Consider the following 19,666-nt stretch of genomic DNA (forward strand, 5'->3'; position numbering starts at 1 on the left):
GTCCCCAAAATTGTCCCAGACGTCCCCAAAGGAGTCCCAGATGTCCCCAGAGCGGTCCCAGATGTCCCCAAATGGGTCCTCAATGTCCCCAATTTTCCAAGTATCCCCAAAATTGTCCCCAAAGGGGTCCCAAATGTCCCCAAAACTGTCCCCAATGTCCCCAAAGGAGTCCCCAACGTCCCAAGTGTCCCCAAAATCGTCCCCAAAGGGGTTCCCCATGTCCCCAAAGAAGTCCCTGACGTCCCAAGCGTCCCCAGAGGGGTCCCCAATTTTCCAAGTGTCCCCAAAAGTGTCCCCGGTGTCCCCAAAGGGGTCCCCGAGGAGGTCCCCAAAGAGGGGCCGGGGGTCCCCGAGGAAACGCCGCGAGGTGGCCCCGAAAACGTCCCCAAAAACGTCCCCAAAACCCTCCAGGGGGTCCCCAAAAATGTCCCCGAGGGGACACAGGGACCCGTCCCCAAAAATGTCCCCAAAACGCCCCGAGGTGGCCCCAAAAAGCCCCGAAATGTCCCCAAAAAAGTCCCCGAGGAGACACCCGGAGATGTCCCCAAAAGGCCTCGAAATGTCCCCAAAAATGTCCCCAAAAATGTCCCCAAAAGGCCTCGAAATGTCCCCAAAAATGTCCCCAAAGGGGTCCCCGAGATGTTCCCAGATGTCCCCGCAAAGGTCCCCAAAAAATCGCGAAATGGCCACAAAAATGTCCCCAAAAAATCAGGAAATGTCCCCAAAAATGTCCCCGAGGGGGTCCCTGGGACATCCCGAGATGTCCCCAAGAATGTCCCCAAAAATGTCCCCAAAAAATCGGGAAATGTCCCCAAAAAATCAGGAAATGTCCCTGAAAAATCGGGAAATGTCCCCAAAAAATCAGGAAATGTCCCCAAAAAATCAGGAAACAACCCTGAAAAATCAGGAAATGTCCCAAAAAATGTCCCCAAAAATGTCCCCAAAAAACCAGGAAATGTCCCCACAAATGTCCCAAAAAATGTCCCCAAAAATATCCCCAAAAAACCAGGAAACGTCCCTGAAAAATCAGGAAATGTCCCCAAAATCCAGCCCAAAAATGTCCCCAGAAAATCACGAAAAGGCCCCAAAAAGCCCCGAAACGTCCCCAAAAACGTCCCCGAGGGGGACCCTGGGCCATCCCGAGACGTCCCCACAAATGTCCCCAAAAATGTCCCCACAAATGTCCCCAAAAATGTCCCCACAGATGTCCCCAAAAGGCCCCGAAACGTCCCCAAATCCGCACGGCGGGGGCGGGGCCGTGTCCCGGGTGACCCCAGGTGTGACCCCAGGTGTGTCACTGTCCCCAGGAGTGTCCCCTCCCCCCCAGGTGGCCCCGGGGGTCCCGCAGGTGGCCCAGGAGCGGCTCCAGGTGTCCCTGACCGAGGGGGTCTCGCGCCACCTGCTGGGGGTGGGGGAGGGGCGGCGGGGGGGAGGGGCCGGAGGAGGCGGAAAAGGACACGCCCCCACGCGAGGCCACGCCCCCACGGCGAGCCACGCCCCCAATCGGGGCTCCTCCCCTTCTCAGAGCTCCTCCCCTTCTCAGAACCACGCCCAAATTCCGAGCCACGCCCCCTCTCAGAGCCACGCCCCCTCTCAGAGCAACGCCCCAAGTCCAAGCCACGCCCCCTCTCAGAGCCCCGCCCCAAATCGGGGCTCCTCCCCCTCTCAGAGCCCCGCCCACGCGCCGAGCTCCGCCCCCACGCTAAGCCACGCCCCCTCTCAGAGCCACGCCCCCTCTCAGAGCCCCGCCCCCACCCGGAGCGGCCGCAGCAGCGCCGAGATCAGAGGTGGGGGAGGGGAAATTTTGGGGAATTTTGGGGGGGGAAAAAATTTGGGGAAATTTTGGGGGGTTTTGGGAAAAAATTGGGGATTTTGGGGGAAAATTTGGGGGATTTGGGGGGAAATTTGGGGATTTGGGGGGAAAATTTGGGGAAAATTTGGGGATTTTGGGGAAAAATTTGGGGAGAATTTGGGGATTTTGGGGGAAAATTTGGGAATTTTGGGGGGAAAATTTGGGGGATTTTGGGGGAGAATTTTGGGGATTTTTGGGAATTTTTGTGGGAATTTTTGTGGAATTTTGGGGGAAATTTTGAGGATTTTCAGGGGAATTTATGTTTTGGAGGATTTGGGGATTCTGGAAAAAATTGCGGAGAAATTGGGAGGAAATTTGGGGATTTTACGGAAAATTTAGGTAAAAATTGGGGTATTTTGGGGAAAATTGGGGGATTTGGTGATTTTTATGGGAAAATTTGGGGGGGTTGGGAAGAATTTTGGGAAATTTGAGGGGATTTTGGGGATTTGGGGAAAGAATTTGAGGATTTAAGGGGAAATTTGGGGGGAAAATTTGGGGATTTGAGGGAATTGGGGAGGAATTTTGGATTTAAGTGGAATTCGGAGGAAATTTGGGAATTTGGGGGTAAATACGGGGATTTTGGGGATTTTTGTGGGGAAAATTTAGGGATTTTTGAGGGAAATTTGTGAATTTTGGGGGGATTTGGGGGGAATTGAAGATTTCCCTCATTTTACACCAAATTCTCCTAATTTCTCCCCATTTTCCTCCCAATTTCGCACATTTTCTATCATTTTACCCCAATATTTCCCTCATTTTACTCCAAATTTCCCTCATTTTACCCCAAATTTTTCTCATTTCACTCTAAATTTCCCTCATTTTACCCCAAATTTCCCTCATTTTACCCCAAATTCCCCTCACATTCCCCTCATATTCCCCTCATTTCCCCCCATTTTTCCCCTTTTCCCCTCAGCCAAGGCCTCCCGCCTCTCGCTGCCGCTGCCGCCCCTGGCCCTGCGGCCTCTCCCGCTGCGCTGGGGGGACCCGGCCGAGGCCGAGGAGGACGAGGAGGACGAAGACGAAGCCGCGGGGCCCGAGGAGGCCGCACCGGGGCCCGTCCCGCTCGTGGTTTCGCGCTGGGACGGGCGCGGCCTCCGCGGCCTCCTGAAACCGCCGCGGCGCCCGCCGGAAGTGGGGCTGAGCTCCAACCGGAAGCGCAAGGCGGTGTCGTTCTTCGATGACGTCACGGTCCACCTCTTCGACCAGGTGATTGGACGCGCGGTTTGATTGGCAGCGCGGCCGGCCAATCAGAGGCTGAGCGCCGCCATTTTGTCCGCAGGAGACGCCGACCAACGAGTTGAGCGGCCAGAGCGCCCCCGAGGCGGCGATGGCGCCCCCTGACGGCCTGGGTGGGTTTGGGGGAGTTCGGGGAATTTTTTTGGGGTAAAATTTGGGAATTTTGGGGAAAAAGCTTGAGGAGAAATTGGAGATTTTTGGGGGGGAATTCGGGGATTTTTGGGGCGGAAGGTTTGGGAATTTGGGGGTTTTTTGGGGGTAAAATTTGGAAAAATTTGGGATTTTGGGGAAAATTTGAGGAGAAATTTGGGGTTTTTTGGGGAAATTTGAGGAGAAATTTGGGGGTTTTGGGGAAAAATTTGAGTAAAAATAAAGGGGGGGGTTGGGTTGTTTTAGGGAGAAATTTTTGGGATTTGGGGGGAGAAATTTTGGGAATTTTTGGGAGGATCCAGGGAGGAATTTGGGGGAAAATTTGGGAAAAAATTTGGGGGGAGAAATTTTGGGAAGTTTTTGGGAGGAATTTGGGTAAATTTAAAAATAATTTGGGATTTTTTTGGGAAAAATTTTTGGAATTTTTCGGGGATAAAATTTTTTTTTGGGGGAGGTGAAGAAATTTAGGAAATTTTTTGGGGAAAAATTTTGGGGAAAAATTTGGAAATTTTGGATTTTTTTTTTTGCAGCCGCCGTCGAGAACTGACCCCGAGCGGGGGAGGGGCGGAGCCGAAGCCCCGCCCCCTCCTCAGGCCCCGCCCCCTTTTCCCTCCCAGCCCCTCCCCCCAAGTTTGGGGGGGGGGGGAGGGGCGGAGTTTTTTGGGGAGGGTGGGGGAGGGGCGGAATTAAAGAATTCCAGAATTCCTGGATTTTACTGGGAATGGGCGGAGTCGGAGTGGTTTGTACTGGTCTGGACTGGGAGGGACTGGGAGGGACTGGGAGGGATTGGGAGGGACTGGTTTAAACTGGTTTGGAGTGGTTTATACTGGGAGGAAGTGGGAGGGTCTGGTTTGGACTGGGAGCCCCAAACTGGGAGCCCCAAACTGGTTTGAACTGGTCTGAACTGGGAGCCCAGAACCCCTGGACTGGTCTGAACTGGGAATTCCAAACTGGTTTGAACTGGGAGCCCCAGAATCACCAAACTGGGCTGAACTGGGAACCCCAAACTGGTCTGAACTGGTCCAAACTGGGAGCCCAGAACCCCCAAACTGGTTTGGACTGGGAACCCCAAACTGGTTTGAACTGGGAATTTCAAACTGGTTTAAACTGGGAGCCCCAGAGTTGCCAAACTGGGTTGAACTGGGAGCCCCAAACAGGTTTGTACTGGTCTGAACTGGGAGCCCAGAACCCCCAAACTGGGCTGAACTGGGAATTCCAAACTGGGAGCCCAGAACCCCTGGACTGGTCCGAACTGGGAATTCCAAACTGGTTTAAACTGGGAGCCCCAGAATCCCTAAACTGGTCTGAACTGGGAGCCCCAAACTGGTTTAAACTGGGAGCCCAGAGTCGCCAAACTGGTCCGAACTGGGAATTCAAAACTGGGTTAAACTGGGAGCCCCAGAATCCCCAAACTGGTTTGGACTGGGAGCCCCAAACTGGTCCGAACTGGGAATTTCAAACTGGTCTCAACTGGGAGCCCCAAACTGGTTTGAACTGGTCTGAACTGGGAGCCCAGAACCCCCAAACTGGGCTGAACTGGGAACCCCAAACTGGTTTGTACTGGTCCGAACTGGGAACCCCAAAACTCCCAAACTGCTTTGGACTGGGAGCCCCAAACTGGTCCGAACTGGGAATCCCAAACTGGGATCCCAGAACCCCTGGACTGGTCTGAACTGGGAATTCCAAACTGGTCCAAACTGGGAACCCCAGAATCCTCAAACTGGTTTCGACTGGGAGCCCCAAACTGGTTTAAACTGGGAGCCCCAGAATCCCCAAACTGGTCCGAACTGGGAGCCCAGAACCCCCAAACTGGTTTGGACTGGGAGCCCCAAACTGGTCCGAACTGGGAATTCCAAACTGGTTTAAACTGGGAGCCCCAGAATCCCCAAACTGGTCTGAACTGGGAGCCCCAAACTGGTCCGAACTGGGAGCCCAGAACCCCCAAACTGGGCTGAACTGGGAACCCCAAACTGGGAGCCCAGAACCCCTGGACTGGTCTGCACTGGGAATTCCAAACTGGGTTAAACTGGGAGCCCAGAACCCCCAAACTGGTTTAAACTGGGAGCCCCAAAACCCCCAAACTGGGCTGAACTGGGAGCCGCAAACTGGTTTGTACTGGTCTGAACTGGGAGCCCAGAACCCCCAAACTGGGCTGAACTGGGAATTCAAAACTGGGAGCCCAGAACCCCTGGACTGGTCTGAACTGGGAATTCCAAACTCGTTTAAACTGGGAGCCCCAGAATCCCTAAACTGGTCTGAACTGGGAGCCCCAAACTGGTTTGTACTGGTCTGAACTGGGAGCCCAGAGTTGTCAAACTGGTCTGAACTGAGAGCCCCAAACTGGTTTAAACTGGGAGCCCCAGAACCCCCAAACTGGTCTGAACTGGGAACCCCAAACTGGTTTGAACTGGTCTGAACTGGGAGCCCAGAACCCCCAAACTGGTTTGGACTGGGAATTCCAAACTGGGTTAAACTGGGAGCCCCAAACTGGTCCAAACTGGGAACCCCAGAACACCCAAACTGGTTTGTACTGGGAGCCCCAAACTGGTCCGAACTGGGAATTCAAAACTGGTTTAAACTGGGAACGCCAAAACCCCCAAACTGGTTTGGACTGGGAACCCCAAACTGGGAGCCCCAAACTGGTCTAAACTGGGAATTTCAAACTGGTTTAAACTGGGAACCCCAGAATCCCCAAACTGGTCCGAACTGGGACCCCCGAGCCCCCAAACTGGTTCATACTGGTTTATACTGGGCAGCTCCGGCCCCTCCCCCCTCCTGGCCCCTCCCCCTCCCTTGAGCCGCTCTGATCCCCCCCCGCCCCTCCCCCCCAGTAAATCCCAGTCCGGAACCAGTAAATCCCAGTAAGGACCAGTACGGAACCAGTCCGGACCAGTTGGGACCAGTTTGGGACCGGCGGAGAGGGGAGGGGGCGACCCAGGTGAGGGGGGAGGGGCGGGGGGGGGGAGGGGGCGAGAATTGGGGTGGGGGAGGGGCGGGAAAGGTGAGGGGTGGGGGAGGGGAAATGGGGGGGAGGGGCGGGATTGGGGGGTGGGGGAGGGGAGAGGGGGGAGGGGGAGGGGTCAGAGAGGTGGGGGAGGGGTCACGGGGTGGGGGAGGGGTCTCAGATTTAATGGAGGGTCCCTCACCCCTCCCCCACCCCCATTTTTTTTCCCCTCCCCCCTCTCCGCAGCCGCCCGGACGCCGCCCCTCCCCCACCCTGCATTAATTAATTAATTAATCAATCATCAATTAAGCCCCGGCCATGCCCCGCCCCCTCCCCCTCCTCCCCCTCCTCACCCTCCTGGCCGCCGCCGCCCCTCCCCCACCCCCCCACCCCCCTTCCCCTCCCCCCCCTCCCCCCCAGCTCCGCTTCCTGTGCACGCCCCTCCCCCCCGCGCACGCGCCGGAAGTGGGCGTGGCCTGGCCGGAGGGGGGCGGGGCCTGGGGGGGAGGGGCGGGGCGGTGCCGGGGGGAGGGGGAGGGGCAGGAGGAGGAGGAGGAGGAGGCCGAAGGGGCCCTGAGGGCGCTGCAGGGGCTGCGGGAGCGGCTGCGGGAGCTGCAGGTGAGGGGGCGGGGCTAAAGGGGGCGGGGCTAAAATGGGAGGGGCTAAAATGGGCGGGGCTTAAAGGAGAGGGGCCTAAATGGGAGCAGCTTGGGGCGGGGCTTAAATGGGAGTGGCTAAATGGGGTTAAAGGGGCGGGGCTTAAACGGGGCTAAAGGGGCGGGGCTTAAATGGGAGGAGCTAAATGGGGTGGCATCTAAAGGGGAGGGGCTAAATGGGGCGGGGCTTAAATGAGAGGCGTTAAGGGGCGGGGCTGAAGGGGGCGGGGCTTAATGGGAGGGGCTAATGGGGGAGGGGCTTTAAATGGGGGGGTAAAATGGGTGTGGTTAAAAGGGAGGGGCTTAAAGGGGCGTGGCTAAAGGGGCGTGGCTTAAACGGGAGGGGCTAAAAGTGGAGTGGTTGAAGGGGGAGGGGCTAAATGGGGAGGGGCTTAAAGGGGTGTGGGAGGGGCTAAACAGGGAGGAGCTAAAGAGGCGGGGCTTAAAGTGGTAGAGCTTAAAGGGGAGGGGCTAAAGGGGGCGGGGCTAAAGGGGAGAGGCTTAAATGGGAGGAGCTTGGGGCTTAAGGGGAGGGGCTAAAGGGGAGGAGCTAAAAGGGGCGTGGCTAAAGGGGGCAGGGCTAAATGGGGTGGGATTTAAAGGGGAGGGGCTAAAGGGGGTGGGGCCAAATGGGGAGGGGATAAAGGAGGAGGGGCTAAAGGAGGCGGGGCTAAACAGGGAGGGGCTTTAAATGGGAGGGGTTAAAGAGGGAGGGGCTTAAATGGCAGGGAATTAAAGGGGGAGGGACTAAAAGGGGAGGGGCTAAAGGGGAGGGGCTTAAATGGAAGGACGTTTAATGGGAGGGGCTAAAGGGGGAGAGGCTAAAGGGGGAGGGGCTTAAATGGGCGGGGCCTCCAGGGGTCATTTTGAGGTCACTTTGGGCTGATTTTTGAGGTGATTTTTTTTGTGATTTTGGGTCGATTCTGGCGTGAGTTTCTCTGATTTTTTTTGCTGAATTTGGGCTGATTTTGGGGTGATTTTCTCTGATTTTTTGGGCTGATTCTGGGGCTGTTTTTGGGGAGATTTCCTGTGATTTTGGGGCGGTTATTGAGCTGATTTTTAAGTCGCTTTGGGGCTGATTTCGGGGTTGATTTTTGCTGATTTTTGGCCGATTTTGGGGCCGTTTTTGGGGTGATTTTCTCTGATTTTGGGGTGATTCTGGGATAACTTTTGGGCCGATTCTGGGGCCGTTTTTGGGGTGATTTCCTCCGCTTTCGGGGCAGAGCCGGAACGTGTCGGGGCTGCGCGAGGCCCTGCAGAGGAAAATCGAGGCCCTGGAGCTGCAGCTGCGTCTCCATGGCAACGGCTCCCATCACCACGGCAACCATCACCATGGCAACCACCACGGGGACCACCATGGCGACCACCATGGTCACCATGGCAACCATCATGGTCACCATGGCGACCACCACCAGCAGAAGCACGGGGACCACCATGACGGTCACCATGGCAACCACCACGGTCACCATGGCAACCACCATGAGGAGAAGCATCCCCACGGTCTCCATGGCAACCACCATGAAGAAAAGCATGGGGACCATCATGACGATCACCATGGCAACCACCATGAGAAACATCTCCATGGCAACCATGATGGTCTCCATGGCAACCACCACGGTCACCATGGCAACCATCACGAGGAGAAGCATCCCCACGGTCTCCATGGCAACCACCACCAGGAGAAGCATGGGGACCACCATGATGGTCACCATGGCAACCACCATGAGAAACATCCCCATGGCAACCATGACGGTCTCCATGGCAACCACCACCCTCACGGTCACCATGGCGACCACGAGAAGCATCCCCACGGTCTCCATGGCAACCACGACCACCACGATGGTCACCATGGCAACCACCACCATGAGAAGCATCCCCATGGCGACCACGAGGGTCACCATGGCAACCACGACCATCACGGTCACCATGGTGACAATGAGAAGCATGGGGACCACCATGACGGTCACCATGGCAACCATGACGGTCACCATGGCAACCACCACCATGAGAAACAGCCCCACGGTCTCCATGGCAACCACGACCACCACGGTCACCATGGAGACCAGGAAAAGCATCCCCACGGTCTCCATGGCAACCATGACGGTCTCCATAGCAACCATCACCAGGAGAAGCATCCTCATGGTCTCCATGGCAACCACGACGGTCTCCATGGCAACCACCATCAGGAAAAGCATCCTCATGGTCTCCATGGCAACCATAACAATCTCCATGGCAACCATGACCACGAGAAGCATCCCCACGGTTTCCATAGCAACCATGACCACCATGGTCACCATGGCGACCAGGAGAAACATCCCCATGGTCTCCATGGCAACCATGAGGGTCTCCATGGCAACCACCACGAGGAGAAGCATCCTCATGGTCTCCATGGCAACCACGACAATCTCCATGGCAACCATCACCAGGAGAAGCATCCCCACGGTTTCCATGGCAACCACGACCACCATGGTCATCATGGAGACCAGGAAAAGCATCTCCATGGCAACCACGATGGTCTCCATAGCAACCATCACCAGGAAAAGCATCCTCATGGTCTCCAAGGCAACCACGATGGTCTCCATAGCAACCATCACCACGAGAAGCATCCCCACGGTCTCCATGGCAACCAGAACGGTCTCCATGGCAACCACCCCGACGGTTTCCATGGCAACCAGGCCAAGGCCGCCGACCCCTCCAAGCCGCACGGGCTGCTGCTCGGTTACCATGGCAACCACAGCAGCGCCCTCCATAGCAACCACCCGCCCGGTTTCCATGGCAACCACGGCAAGCCCGGCAACGGGCTGGAGCACGGTAACCATGGCAACCACGATCTGCACGGGAATCACTACGGTAACCATGGCAACCATCACGGGAACCATCACGGTAACCACGGCAACCACGAGCATCCCTGGGGCCGTCGCCATGGCAACGAGGAGGGGGAGGGGCCGGAGGAGGAGGAGGAGGAGGAGGAGGAAGAGCGAGAGGAGCGGCCGGGTGAGGGGGGAGGGGATTTAAAAATTGAATTTTGGGATTTTTGGGGTTTTTTGGGATTTTTTTGGATTTTAAAAAATTTTTATTTTGGGATTTTTGGGGATTTTTGGGGATTTTTTGGGATTTTTTGGGGAATTTTTTGGGATTTTTTTTGGATTTTTGGGGGATTTTGGGATTGGAGTTTTGGGATTTTTTTTTTATTTTTGGGGCAAATTTTGGGCAAATTTCAGAATAATCCTGGGGGATTTCAGGGAAATTTTGGGCAAATTCTGGGATAATTTCAGGTTAATTTTGGGAAATTTCAGGGAAATTCTGGACAAATTTTGGGGTAATTTCAGGATAATTTAGGGAAAAAGTTTGGCAAATTATGGGATAATTTTGGGGAAATTTCAGACAAATTTTGGGCAAATTCAGGGAAAATTTGAGGAAATTTTGGACAAGTTTGGGCAAATTTTTGGCAAATTTCAGGCAAATTTTGGGATAATTTCAGGATAATTTTGGGGAAATTTGGGGCACATTTTGCACAAATTTTGGGCTATTTTTGGATAAATTTCTGGCAAATTTCAGACACATTTTGGGCAAATTTCAGGATAATTTCAGGATAATTTCAGGGAAATCTCAGGTAAATTTCAGATAAATTCCAGGATAATTTCTGAACATTTTGGGCAAATTTCAGGGAAATTTTGGGATAATTTCAGGCAAATTTCTGGCAAATTTTGGATAAATATCAGGATATTTTCGGAGAAATTTCAGGGAAATGTCAATGAAATTTTGGGATAATTTCAAGATAATTTTGTGGAAATTTCAGGGAAATTTTGGGATAATTTCAGGTAAAATTTCAGGATAATTTCAGGATAAAATTTCAGGGAAATTTCAGATAAATTTTGGAATAATTTCAGTATAATTTTGTGGAAATTTCAGACACATTTCGGGCAAATTTCAGGCAAATTTTAGGCAATTTTCGGACAAATTTCAAGATAATTTTGAGAAATTTTAAGGAAATTTTAGGGAAATTTTGGAGAAATTCCACACAAATTTTGGGCAAATTTCAGGATAATTTCAGTGAATTTCAGGGAAATCTTGGGTAAATTTTGGGCAAATTCCAGGATAATTTCTGGAAATTTCAGGCAAATTTCAGGCAAATTTCAGGCAAATTTCAGGCAAATTATGGGATAATTTCAGGATATTTTCGGGGAAATTTCAGAGAAATTTTGGGCAAATTTTGAGATAATTTCAGTATAGATTCAGGATAATTTCAGGGAAATTTCAAGGAAATTTCAGGCAAATTTCAGACAAATTTCAGGATATTTTCAGGATAATTTCAGGGAAATCTCGTGTAAATTTCAGATAAATTCCAGGATAATTTCTGAACATTTTGGGCAAATTTCAGGGAAATTTTGGGATAATTTCAGGCAAATTTCTGGCAAATTTTGGATAAATATCAGGATATTTTTGGAGAAATTTCAGGGAAATTTCAATGAAATTTTGAGATAATTTCAAGATAATTTTGTGGAAATTTCAGACACATTTCAGGCAAATTTCAGGCAAATTTCGGGCAATTTTTTGACAAATTTCAAGATAATTTTGAGAAATTTTAGGGAAATTTCAGGGAAATTTTAGGCAAATTTTGAGATAATTTCAGGATAATTTCAGGCAAATTTCAGGGAAATTTCAGTGAAATCTCAGGTAAATTTCGGACAAATTCCAGAATAATTTCCAGGAAATTTCAGACCAATTTCATGATAATTTCAGGATAATTTCAGGTAAATTTCGAGCTATTTTCAGACAAATTTCACACAACTCTCCCCATGATTTTAACCCTTTATTTCTCTCTCCCCAGCCCGCCGGGGCGGGTTCCGCGTCGCTTTCCCCCTGCGCACCAATTACCAATTCGCTCGGGTGCGCGGCCCCGTGCGCCGCCCCCTGCGCGCGCTCTCCGCCTGCCTCTGGCTCCGCCCCGGCTCCGCCCCCAACCTGGGCACGCCCTTCTCGTACGCGGCCCCCGCCCAGCCCAACGAGCTCGTGCTGCTCGCCTGGGGAGGGCGGCCACTGGAGCTGCTCGTCGATGATCAGGTGAATATTGGGAAATTTTGGGATTTTATTGGGATTTTTTGGGGATTTTTTTGGATTTTTTTTGAATTTTTGGGGATTTTTTTGGGATTTTTTTTTATTTTTTTGAGATTTTTTTTAATTTTTTGGGGGTTTTTTTGAGAATTTTTGGGGAATTTTTAAGGTATTACTTGAGAATTTTTTTAGGATTTTCTGGGATTTTTTTGGGATTTTTTGGGTATTATTTGGGGGTGTTTTTTTTAGTTTTTTTTTTATTTTTTAGGAGTTTTTTGAAAATTTTTGGGGTTCTTTTGGCGTTTTTTTGAGATTACTTTTTGGATTTTTTGGGGATTTTTTTTTTGTAGTTGTGTGGAATTTTGGGGGATTTTTTTGGAATTTTTTTTTATTTTTTAATGATTTTTTGGGGATTTTTTAGGGATTTTTTGGGATTGTTTTGGGATTTTTTTTCGTATTATTCGGAATTTTTTTTAGGATTTTTTTGGGGATTTTTTGGATTTTATTGGGATTTTTTGGGGAATTTTTTGGAATTTTTTTTAGGATTTTTGGGGATTTTTTGCAAATTTTTGGGAATTTTTTGGGAATTTTTTGGGAATTTTTTGGGAATTTTTTTGGATTTTTTAAAATTTTTTTGCGTATTATTTGGATTTTTGGGGGGATTTTTTTACACATTATTTGGAATTTTTTGGGGATTTTTTGGGACTTTATGCAGAATTTTTGGGATTTTTTTGGGGGGATTCTGGGATTTTTTTGGGTATTATTTGGGACTTTTGGGGGATTTTTTTGGGATTTTTAAAGGAATTTTTGGGATTTTTTAGGGATTTTTTAGGGCTTTTTTGGGGGATTTTTTTTCAATTTTGGGATTTTTTTTAGAATTTCTGGGGATTTTTTTTTATTTTTTGGGATTTTTGGGGAACATTTTGGGAATTTTTACTTTTGTTTATTTGTCCCCCCAGGCTGTCCCCCTGTCCCTGTCCCCCGCCCCGGGCAGGTGGCAGCACCTGTGCGTTACCTGGGGATAATTTTGGATATACAGTAATTTCACGATTATAAACCGCACCATCTTGACTAAAATTTTGGTCTGAACCAAAGTGCGGCTTATAATCAGGTGTGGTTTATATACAGACAAAGAACAAAAAGTTGCTGTTTTAGTGTCCCAAAAAGATAAAGAACACTGCCCCAGCTGGTTTATAAACCACGGCCATGAACAGGAGATATCCCATGAGATAAAGAACACTGCCCCAGCTGGTTTATAAACCACGGCCATGAACAGGAGATATCCCATGAGATAAAGAACACTGCCCTGCCTGGTTTATAAACCATGGCCATGAACAGGAGATATCCCATGAGATAAAGAACACTGCCCCAGCTGGTTTATAAACCATGGCCATGAACAGGAGATATCCCATGAGATAAAGAACAATGCCCTGCCTGGTTTATAAACCATGGCCATGAACAGGAGATATCCCATGAGATAAAGAACACTGCCCTGCCTGGTTTATAAACCATGGCCATGAACAGGAGATATCCCATGAGATAAAGAACACTGCCCCAGCTGGTTTATAAACCATGGCCATGAACAGGAGATATCCCATGAGATCAGGATCACTGCCCCACCCTCAGCAGATGGTGATAGAACAGAAACCTTTGATCACTCTCTGGATTGTAACCTGTGGTTTATAATCAGGTGTGGTTTATCTATGGACAAAGAACGGAAAGTTACCGACACCCGGAAGTGTGGTTTATAATCAGTGCGGCTTATAATCGTGAAATTACTGTAATTTTGTATTTTCTCTCTCCCCAGGCTGTCCCCCTGTCCCTGTCCCCCGCCCCGGGCAGGTGGCAGCACCTGTGCGTTACCTGGGGATAATTTCTGTTATTTTCAGGCTATTTTTGGTTATTTCAGTGCGGTTTTTTGGGGTTTTTTGGGGATATTTTGGATAATTTTGGATGTTTTCTGTCCCCTCCAGGCCGTCCCTCTGTCCCTGTCCCCCGCCCCGGGCAGGTGGCAGCACCTGTGCGTTACCTGGGCGGATTTTTGGGGATAATTTCTGTTATTTTGGGTTATTTTGGGTTATTTTGATGCCGTTTTTTGCGGTTTTTTGGGGATATTTTGGATAATTTTGGATGTTTTTTGTCCCCTCCAGGCTGTCCCCCTGTCCCTGTCCCCCGCCCCGGGCAGGTGGCAGCACCTGTGCGTTACCTGGGCGTTACCTGGGGATAATTTGGGTTAATTTTGGTTTATTTTGGTTTATTTTGGTTTATTTTGGGTTATTTCAGTGCAGTTTTTTGGGGTTTTTTGGGGATATTTTGGATAATTTTGGATGTTTTTTGTCCCCCCCAGGCCGTCCCCCTGTCCCTGTCCCCCGCCCCGGGCAGGTGGCAGCACCTGGGCGTTACCTGGGTGTTACCTGTGCGTTACCTGGGGATAATTTGGGTTAATTTTAGTTAATTTTGGGGTATTTTGGGTTATTTCGGTGCGGTTTTTTGGGGTTTTTTGTGGATATTTTGGATAATTTTGGTTATTTTTGTCCCCCCCAGGCTGTCCCCCTGTCCCTGTCCCCCGCCCCGGGCAGGTGGCAGCACCTGTGCGTTACCTGGGCGGCCGCCGGCGGCTCCTGGCGGAGTTTCCAGGACGGGATCCCCCGCGGGAGGGGGGAGGGGCTCGCCCCGGGCCACGCCCTGCGGCCACACGGGGTCCTGGTGCTGGGACAGGAACAGGTGAGGGGACACACCTGGGCAGGTGAGGGGGGACACACCTGGGACAGGTGAGGGAGGGACAGGTGGGGACAGGTGAGGGGGACACACCTGGACAGGTGAGGGTGGGGTGGGACAGGTGAGAGACACCTGGGACAGGTGAGGGGGATGGGGACACCTGGAGCAGGTGGGGACAGGTGAGGGGAACACACCTGGGACAGGTGAGGGTGGGGTGGGACAGGTGAGAGACACCTGGCACAGGTGAGGGGTGTGGGACAGGTGGGGACACCTGGGACAGGTGGGGACAGTGGTACAGGTGTGCTCAGGTGTGACTGTGTGCCCAGGTGAGTCACCTGTGTGTTAGATCCATGCCTAGGTGTGTGTTACCTGTCCCCAGGTGAGTTACTTGTGTTCCCTGTGTGACTGTGTGTGTGCCCAGGTGTGTTACCTGTGTTACCTGTCCCCAGGTGAGTTTCCCCAATTACCTGTGTGACTGTGTGTGCCCAGGTGTGAGTTACCTGTCCCCAGGTGAGTTATCTATGAGATTGTGTGTACCCAGGTGTGTCTCACCTGAGTTTTACCTGTCCCCAGGTGTGTTACCTGTGTTCCCTGTGTGACTGTGTGTGTGGCCAGGTGAGTTACCTGTCTCACCTGTCCCCAGGTGTGTTACCTGTGTTACCTGTGCCCAGGTGAGTTCCCAGAGTTCCCTGTGTGACTGTGTGTGTGCCCAGGTGAGTTACCTGTGTCACCTGTCCCAGATGGATTTTACCTGTCCCCAGGTGTGAGTTACCTGGTCCCAGGTGTGTGTTACCTGTCACCTGTCCCCAGATGAGTTTTACCTGTCCCAGGTGTGTTACCTGTCCCCAGGTGAGTTCCCTGAGTTCCCTGTGTGACTGTGTGTGTTCAGATGAGTTACCTGTCCCCAGGTGAGTTACCTGTGAGATTGTGTGTGCCCAGGTGTGTCTTACCTGTCCCCAGGTGAGTTTTACCTGTCCCAGGTATCTCACCTGTCCCCAGGCGAGATCCCTGAGTTACCTGTGTGACTGTGTGTGCCCAGGTGTGTTACCTGAGTGTCACCTGTCCCCAGGTGTGTTACCTGTGGCCAGGTGAGTTCCCTGAGTTCCCTGTGTGACTGTGTGTGTCCCCAGGTGTGAGTTACCTGAGTTACCTGTCCCCAGGTGAGTTCCCTGTGTTACTGTGTACCAGATTAGTGTTACCTGTCCCCAGGTGTGACTGTGTGTGTGCCCAGGTGAGTGACCTGTGTTACCAGTCCCAGATGGATTTTACCTGTCCCCAGGTGTGAGTTACCTGTGTCACCTGTCCCAGATATCTCACCTGTCCCAGGTGTGTTCCCTGTGTGACTGTGTGTGTTCAGATGAGTTACCTGTCCCCAGGTGTGTTACCTGTGAGATTGTGTGTGCCCAGGTGTGTTACCTGTCCCCAGGTGAGTTTTACCTGTCCCCAGGTGTGTTACCTGTGTTCCCTGTGTGACTGTGTGTGTGGCCAGGTGAGTTACCTGTCTCACCTGTCCCCAGGTCTGAGTTACCTGCCCCCAGGTGAGTGTTCCCTGTCCCAGGTGTGTGTTACCTGTCCCCAGGTGAGTTCCCCAAGTTACCTGTGTGACTGTGTGTATCCAGGTGAGTGTTACCTGTCTCACCTGTCCCCAGGTGAGTTACCTGTGTTACCTGTGCCCAGGTGAGTTCCCAGAGTTCCCTTTGTGACTGTGTGTGTGCCCAGGTGAGTTAGCTGTGTTACCTGTCCCCAGGTGTGTTACCTGTCCCCAGGTGTGTGTTACCTGTGTTCCCTGTGTGACTGTGTGTGTGGCCAGGTGAGTTACCTGTCTCACCTGTCCCCAGGTGTCTTTCACCTGTCCCCAGGTCTGAGTTACCTGTCCCCAGGTGTGTGTTACCTGTGTTACCTGTCCCCAGGTGTCTTTCACCTGTCCCCAGGTCTGAGTTACCTGTCCCCAGGTGTGTGTTACCTGTGTTACCTGTCCCAGGTGTCTCACCTGTCCCCAGGTGTGACTGTGTGTGTGCCCAGGTGAGTTACCTGTGTTACCTGTCCCCAGATGTGAGTTACCTGTCCCCAGGTGTGTGTTACCTGTGTTACCTGTCCCCAGGTGAGTTCCCATCCCCAGGTGAGTTCCCTGTGTGACTGTGTGTGTTCAGATGAGTTACCTGTCACCAGGTGTGAGTTACCTGTCCCCAGGTGGGTTACCTGTGTTACCTGTGTGACTGTGTGTGTCCAGGTGTGTTACCTGTGTTACCTGTCCCCAGGTGAGTTCTCTGTGTTACCTGAGTTCCCTGTGTGTTAACTGTGCCCAGATGAGTTACCTGTGTGACTGTGTGTGTACCAGGTGAGTTACCTGTCCCCAGGTGTGTGTCACCTGCCCCCAGATGAGTTTTACCTGTCCCAGGTGTGTGTTACCTGTCCCCAGGTGAGTTCCCTGAGTTCCCTGTGTGACTGTGTGTGTTCAGATGAGTTACCTGTCCCCAGGTGAGTTACCTGTGAGACTGCGTGTCTCACCTGTCCCCAAGTGTGTCTCACCTGTCCCAGGTGTGTGTCACTTGTCCCCAAGTGAGTGTTACCTGTGCCCAGGTGTGTTACCTGTGTGACTGTGTGTGTGACCTGTGCGAGGTATCTCACCTGTCCCCAGGTGTGTGTTACCTGTCCCCAGGTGAGTTTTACCTCTCTCCAGGTGAGTTACCTGTGCCCAGGTGTGTTCCCTGTGTGACTATGTATGTACCAGGTGTGTGTTACCTGTCCCAGGTGTGTCTCACCTGTCCCCAGGTGTGTGTTACCTGTCCCAAGGTGTGTTACCTGTGTTCCCTGTGTGACTGTGTGTGCCCAGGTGTGTTACCTGAGTGTCACCTGTCCCCAGGTGAGTTTTATCTGTCCCAGGTATCTCACCTGTCCCCAGGTGAGGTCTCTGTGTTCCCTGTGTGACTGTGTGTGTGCCCAGGTGTGTTACCTGTCCCCAGGCGTGTGTTACCTGTCCCCAGGTGTGTCTCACCTCTCCCCAGGTGTGTGTTCCCTGTGTGACTGTGTTACCTGTCCCAGGTGAGTGTTACCTGTCCCCAGATGAGTGTTACCTGTGCCCAAGTGAGTTACCTGAGTGTTACCTGTCCCAGGTGTCTCACCTGTCCCCAGGTGAGTTCTCTGTGTTCCCTGTGTGACTGTGTTACCTGTCCCAGGTATGTATTACCTGTCCCCAGGTGTGTGTTACCTGTGTTACCTGTCCCAGGTATCTCACCTGACCCCAGGTGTGTGTTACCTGTCCCAGGTGTGTCTCACCTGTCCCCTCCCCGTTCCAGGACGCGCTCGGGGGCCGTTTCGACGCCACCCAGGCCTTCGTGGGGGAGTTGGCCGAGCTGCACCTGTGGAGCCGCGCCCTGGCCCCGCCCGAGGTGGCGGCGCTGGCCAGGTGTGCCTCACCTGAGCACGGCGACCTGCTGGCCTGGGGCCGGGCGGGGCTGGAGCTGCACGGGGGGGTGACCACGCTGCCCTTTGACCCCTGCGCCTGAGGGCACCTGGGGACACCTGGGGACACCTGAGACACACCTGAGACACTCCTGGATACACCTGGGAACCCCAAAACTCACCTGGACACACCTGGATACACCTGAGAGCACCTGAGAGTACCTGGGGACACCTGGGGACACCTGGGGACATCTGAGACACACCTGGATACACCTGGGAACCCCAAAACTCACCTGAGACTCACCTGGACACACCTGGGGATACCTGGGAACCCCAAAACTCACCTGGACTCACCTGGATACACCTGGGGACACCTGGGAACCCCAAAACTCACCTGGGGACACCTGAGACACACCTGGGCACACCTGGGGATACCTGGGAACTCACTTGGACACACCTGAGAGTACCTGACACACCTGACAGCACCTAAGAACTCACCTGGGGGGGGATGACCACGCTGCCCTTTGACCCCTGCACCTGAGACTCACCTGGAGACACCTGGGGACACCTGGGAACCCCAAAACTCACCCGGACACACCTGAGACACACCTGGGGGAGGTGACCACGCTGCCCTTTGACCCCTGCACCTGAGACACATCTGGGGACACCTGGGGACACCTGAGATGCACCTGAGACACCTGGGAACCCCAAAACTCACCTGGACACACCTGAGACACACCTGAGAGCACCTGAGACTCACCTGAGAACTCACCTGGGGGAGGTGATGATGCTGCCCTTTGACCCCTGCACCTGAGACTCACCTGAGACTCACCTGGGGACACCTGGGGACCCCAAAACTCACCCGGACACACCTGAGATTCACCTGGGGACACCTGAGAGCACCTGGGGGAGGTGACCACGCTGCCCTTTGACCCCTGTGCCTGAGAGCACCTGGGGACACCTGGGGACACCTGAGACACACCTGGGAACCCCAAAACTCACCTGGACACATCTGGACACACCTGAGACTCACCTGGGGACACCTGGGGACACCTGAAAGCACCTGAGACACACCTGGGAACCCCAAAACTCACCTGAGACACACCTGAGACACACCTGGGAACTCACCTAGACTCACCTGGGGGAGGTCACCACGCTGCCCTTTGACCCCTGCGCCTGAGAGCACCTGGACTCACCTGGGGACACCTGAGACTGACCTGGACTCACCTGGGGACACCTGGGGACACCTGAGACTCACCTGGGGACACCTGGGGACACCTGAGAACCCCAAGATGCACCTGGACTCACCTGAGACTCACCTGGGGGAGGTGATGATGCTGCCCTTCGATCCCTGCACCTGAGACTCACCTGGGCACACCTGGGAACCCCAAAACTCACCTGGACACACCTGGATACACCTGAGAACACCTGAGATTCACCTGGGGACACCTGAGAACTCACCTGGACTCACCTGGGGGAGGTGATGATGCTGCTCTTTGACCTCTGCGCCTGAGACTCACCTGAGACTCACCTGAGACACACCTGGGGACACCTGGGAACTCACTTGGACACACCTGGACACACTTGGGGACACCTGAAAGCACCTGAGACACACCTGGGAACTCACCTGGACACACCTGAGAGCACCTGAGAACC

General features: G+C 52.6%; 1 protein-coding gene across 1 annotated transcript; it reads left to right on the plus strand.

Annotated features, from left to right (window-relative positions):
* Positions 1 to 14,392: 14,392 nt before the first annotated feature.
* On the plus strand, positions 14,393 to 18,154 carry LOC117009685 (neuronal pentraxin-1-like; the record flags this gene model as incomplete). Its single annotated transcript, XM_033084005.1, has 2 exons — positions 14,393 to 14,614; positions 17,905 to 18,154. Coding segments are annotated over 2 exons (432 nt in total), but the record flags the coding sequence as incomplete, so codon positions are not given.
* Between the last annotated feature and the right edge of the window lie 1,512 nt (positions 18,155 to 19,666).

The sequence above is a fragment of the Catharus ustulatus genome, chromosome 35, assembly GCF_009819885.2.
Source record: "Catharus ustulatus isolate bCatUst1 chromosome 35, bCatUst1.pri.v2, whole genome shotgun sequence".
NCBI classification, from domain to species: Eukaryota; Metazoa; Chordata; class Aves; order Passeriformes; family Turdidae; genus Catharus; species Catharus ustulatus.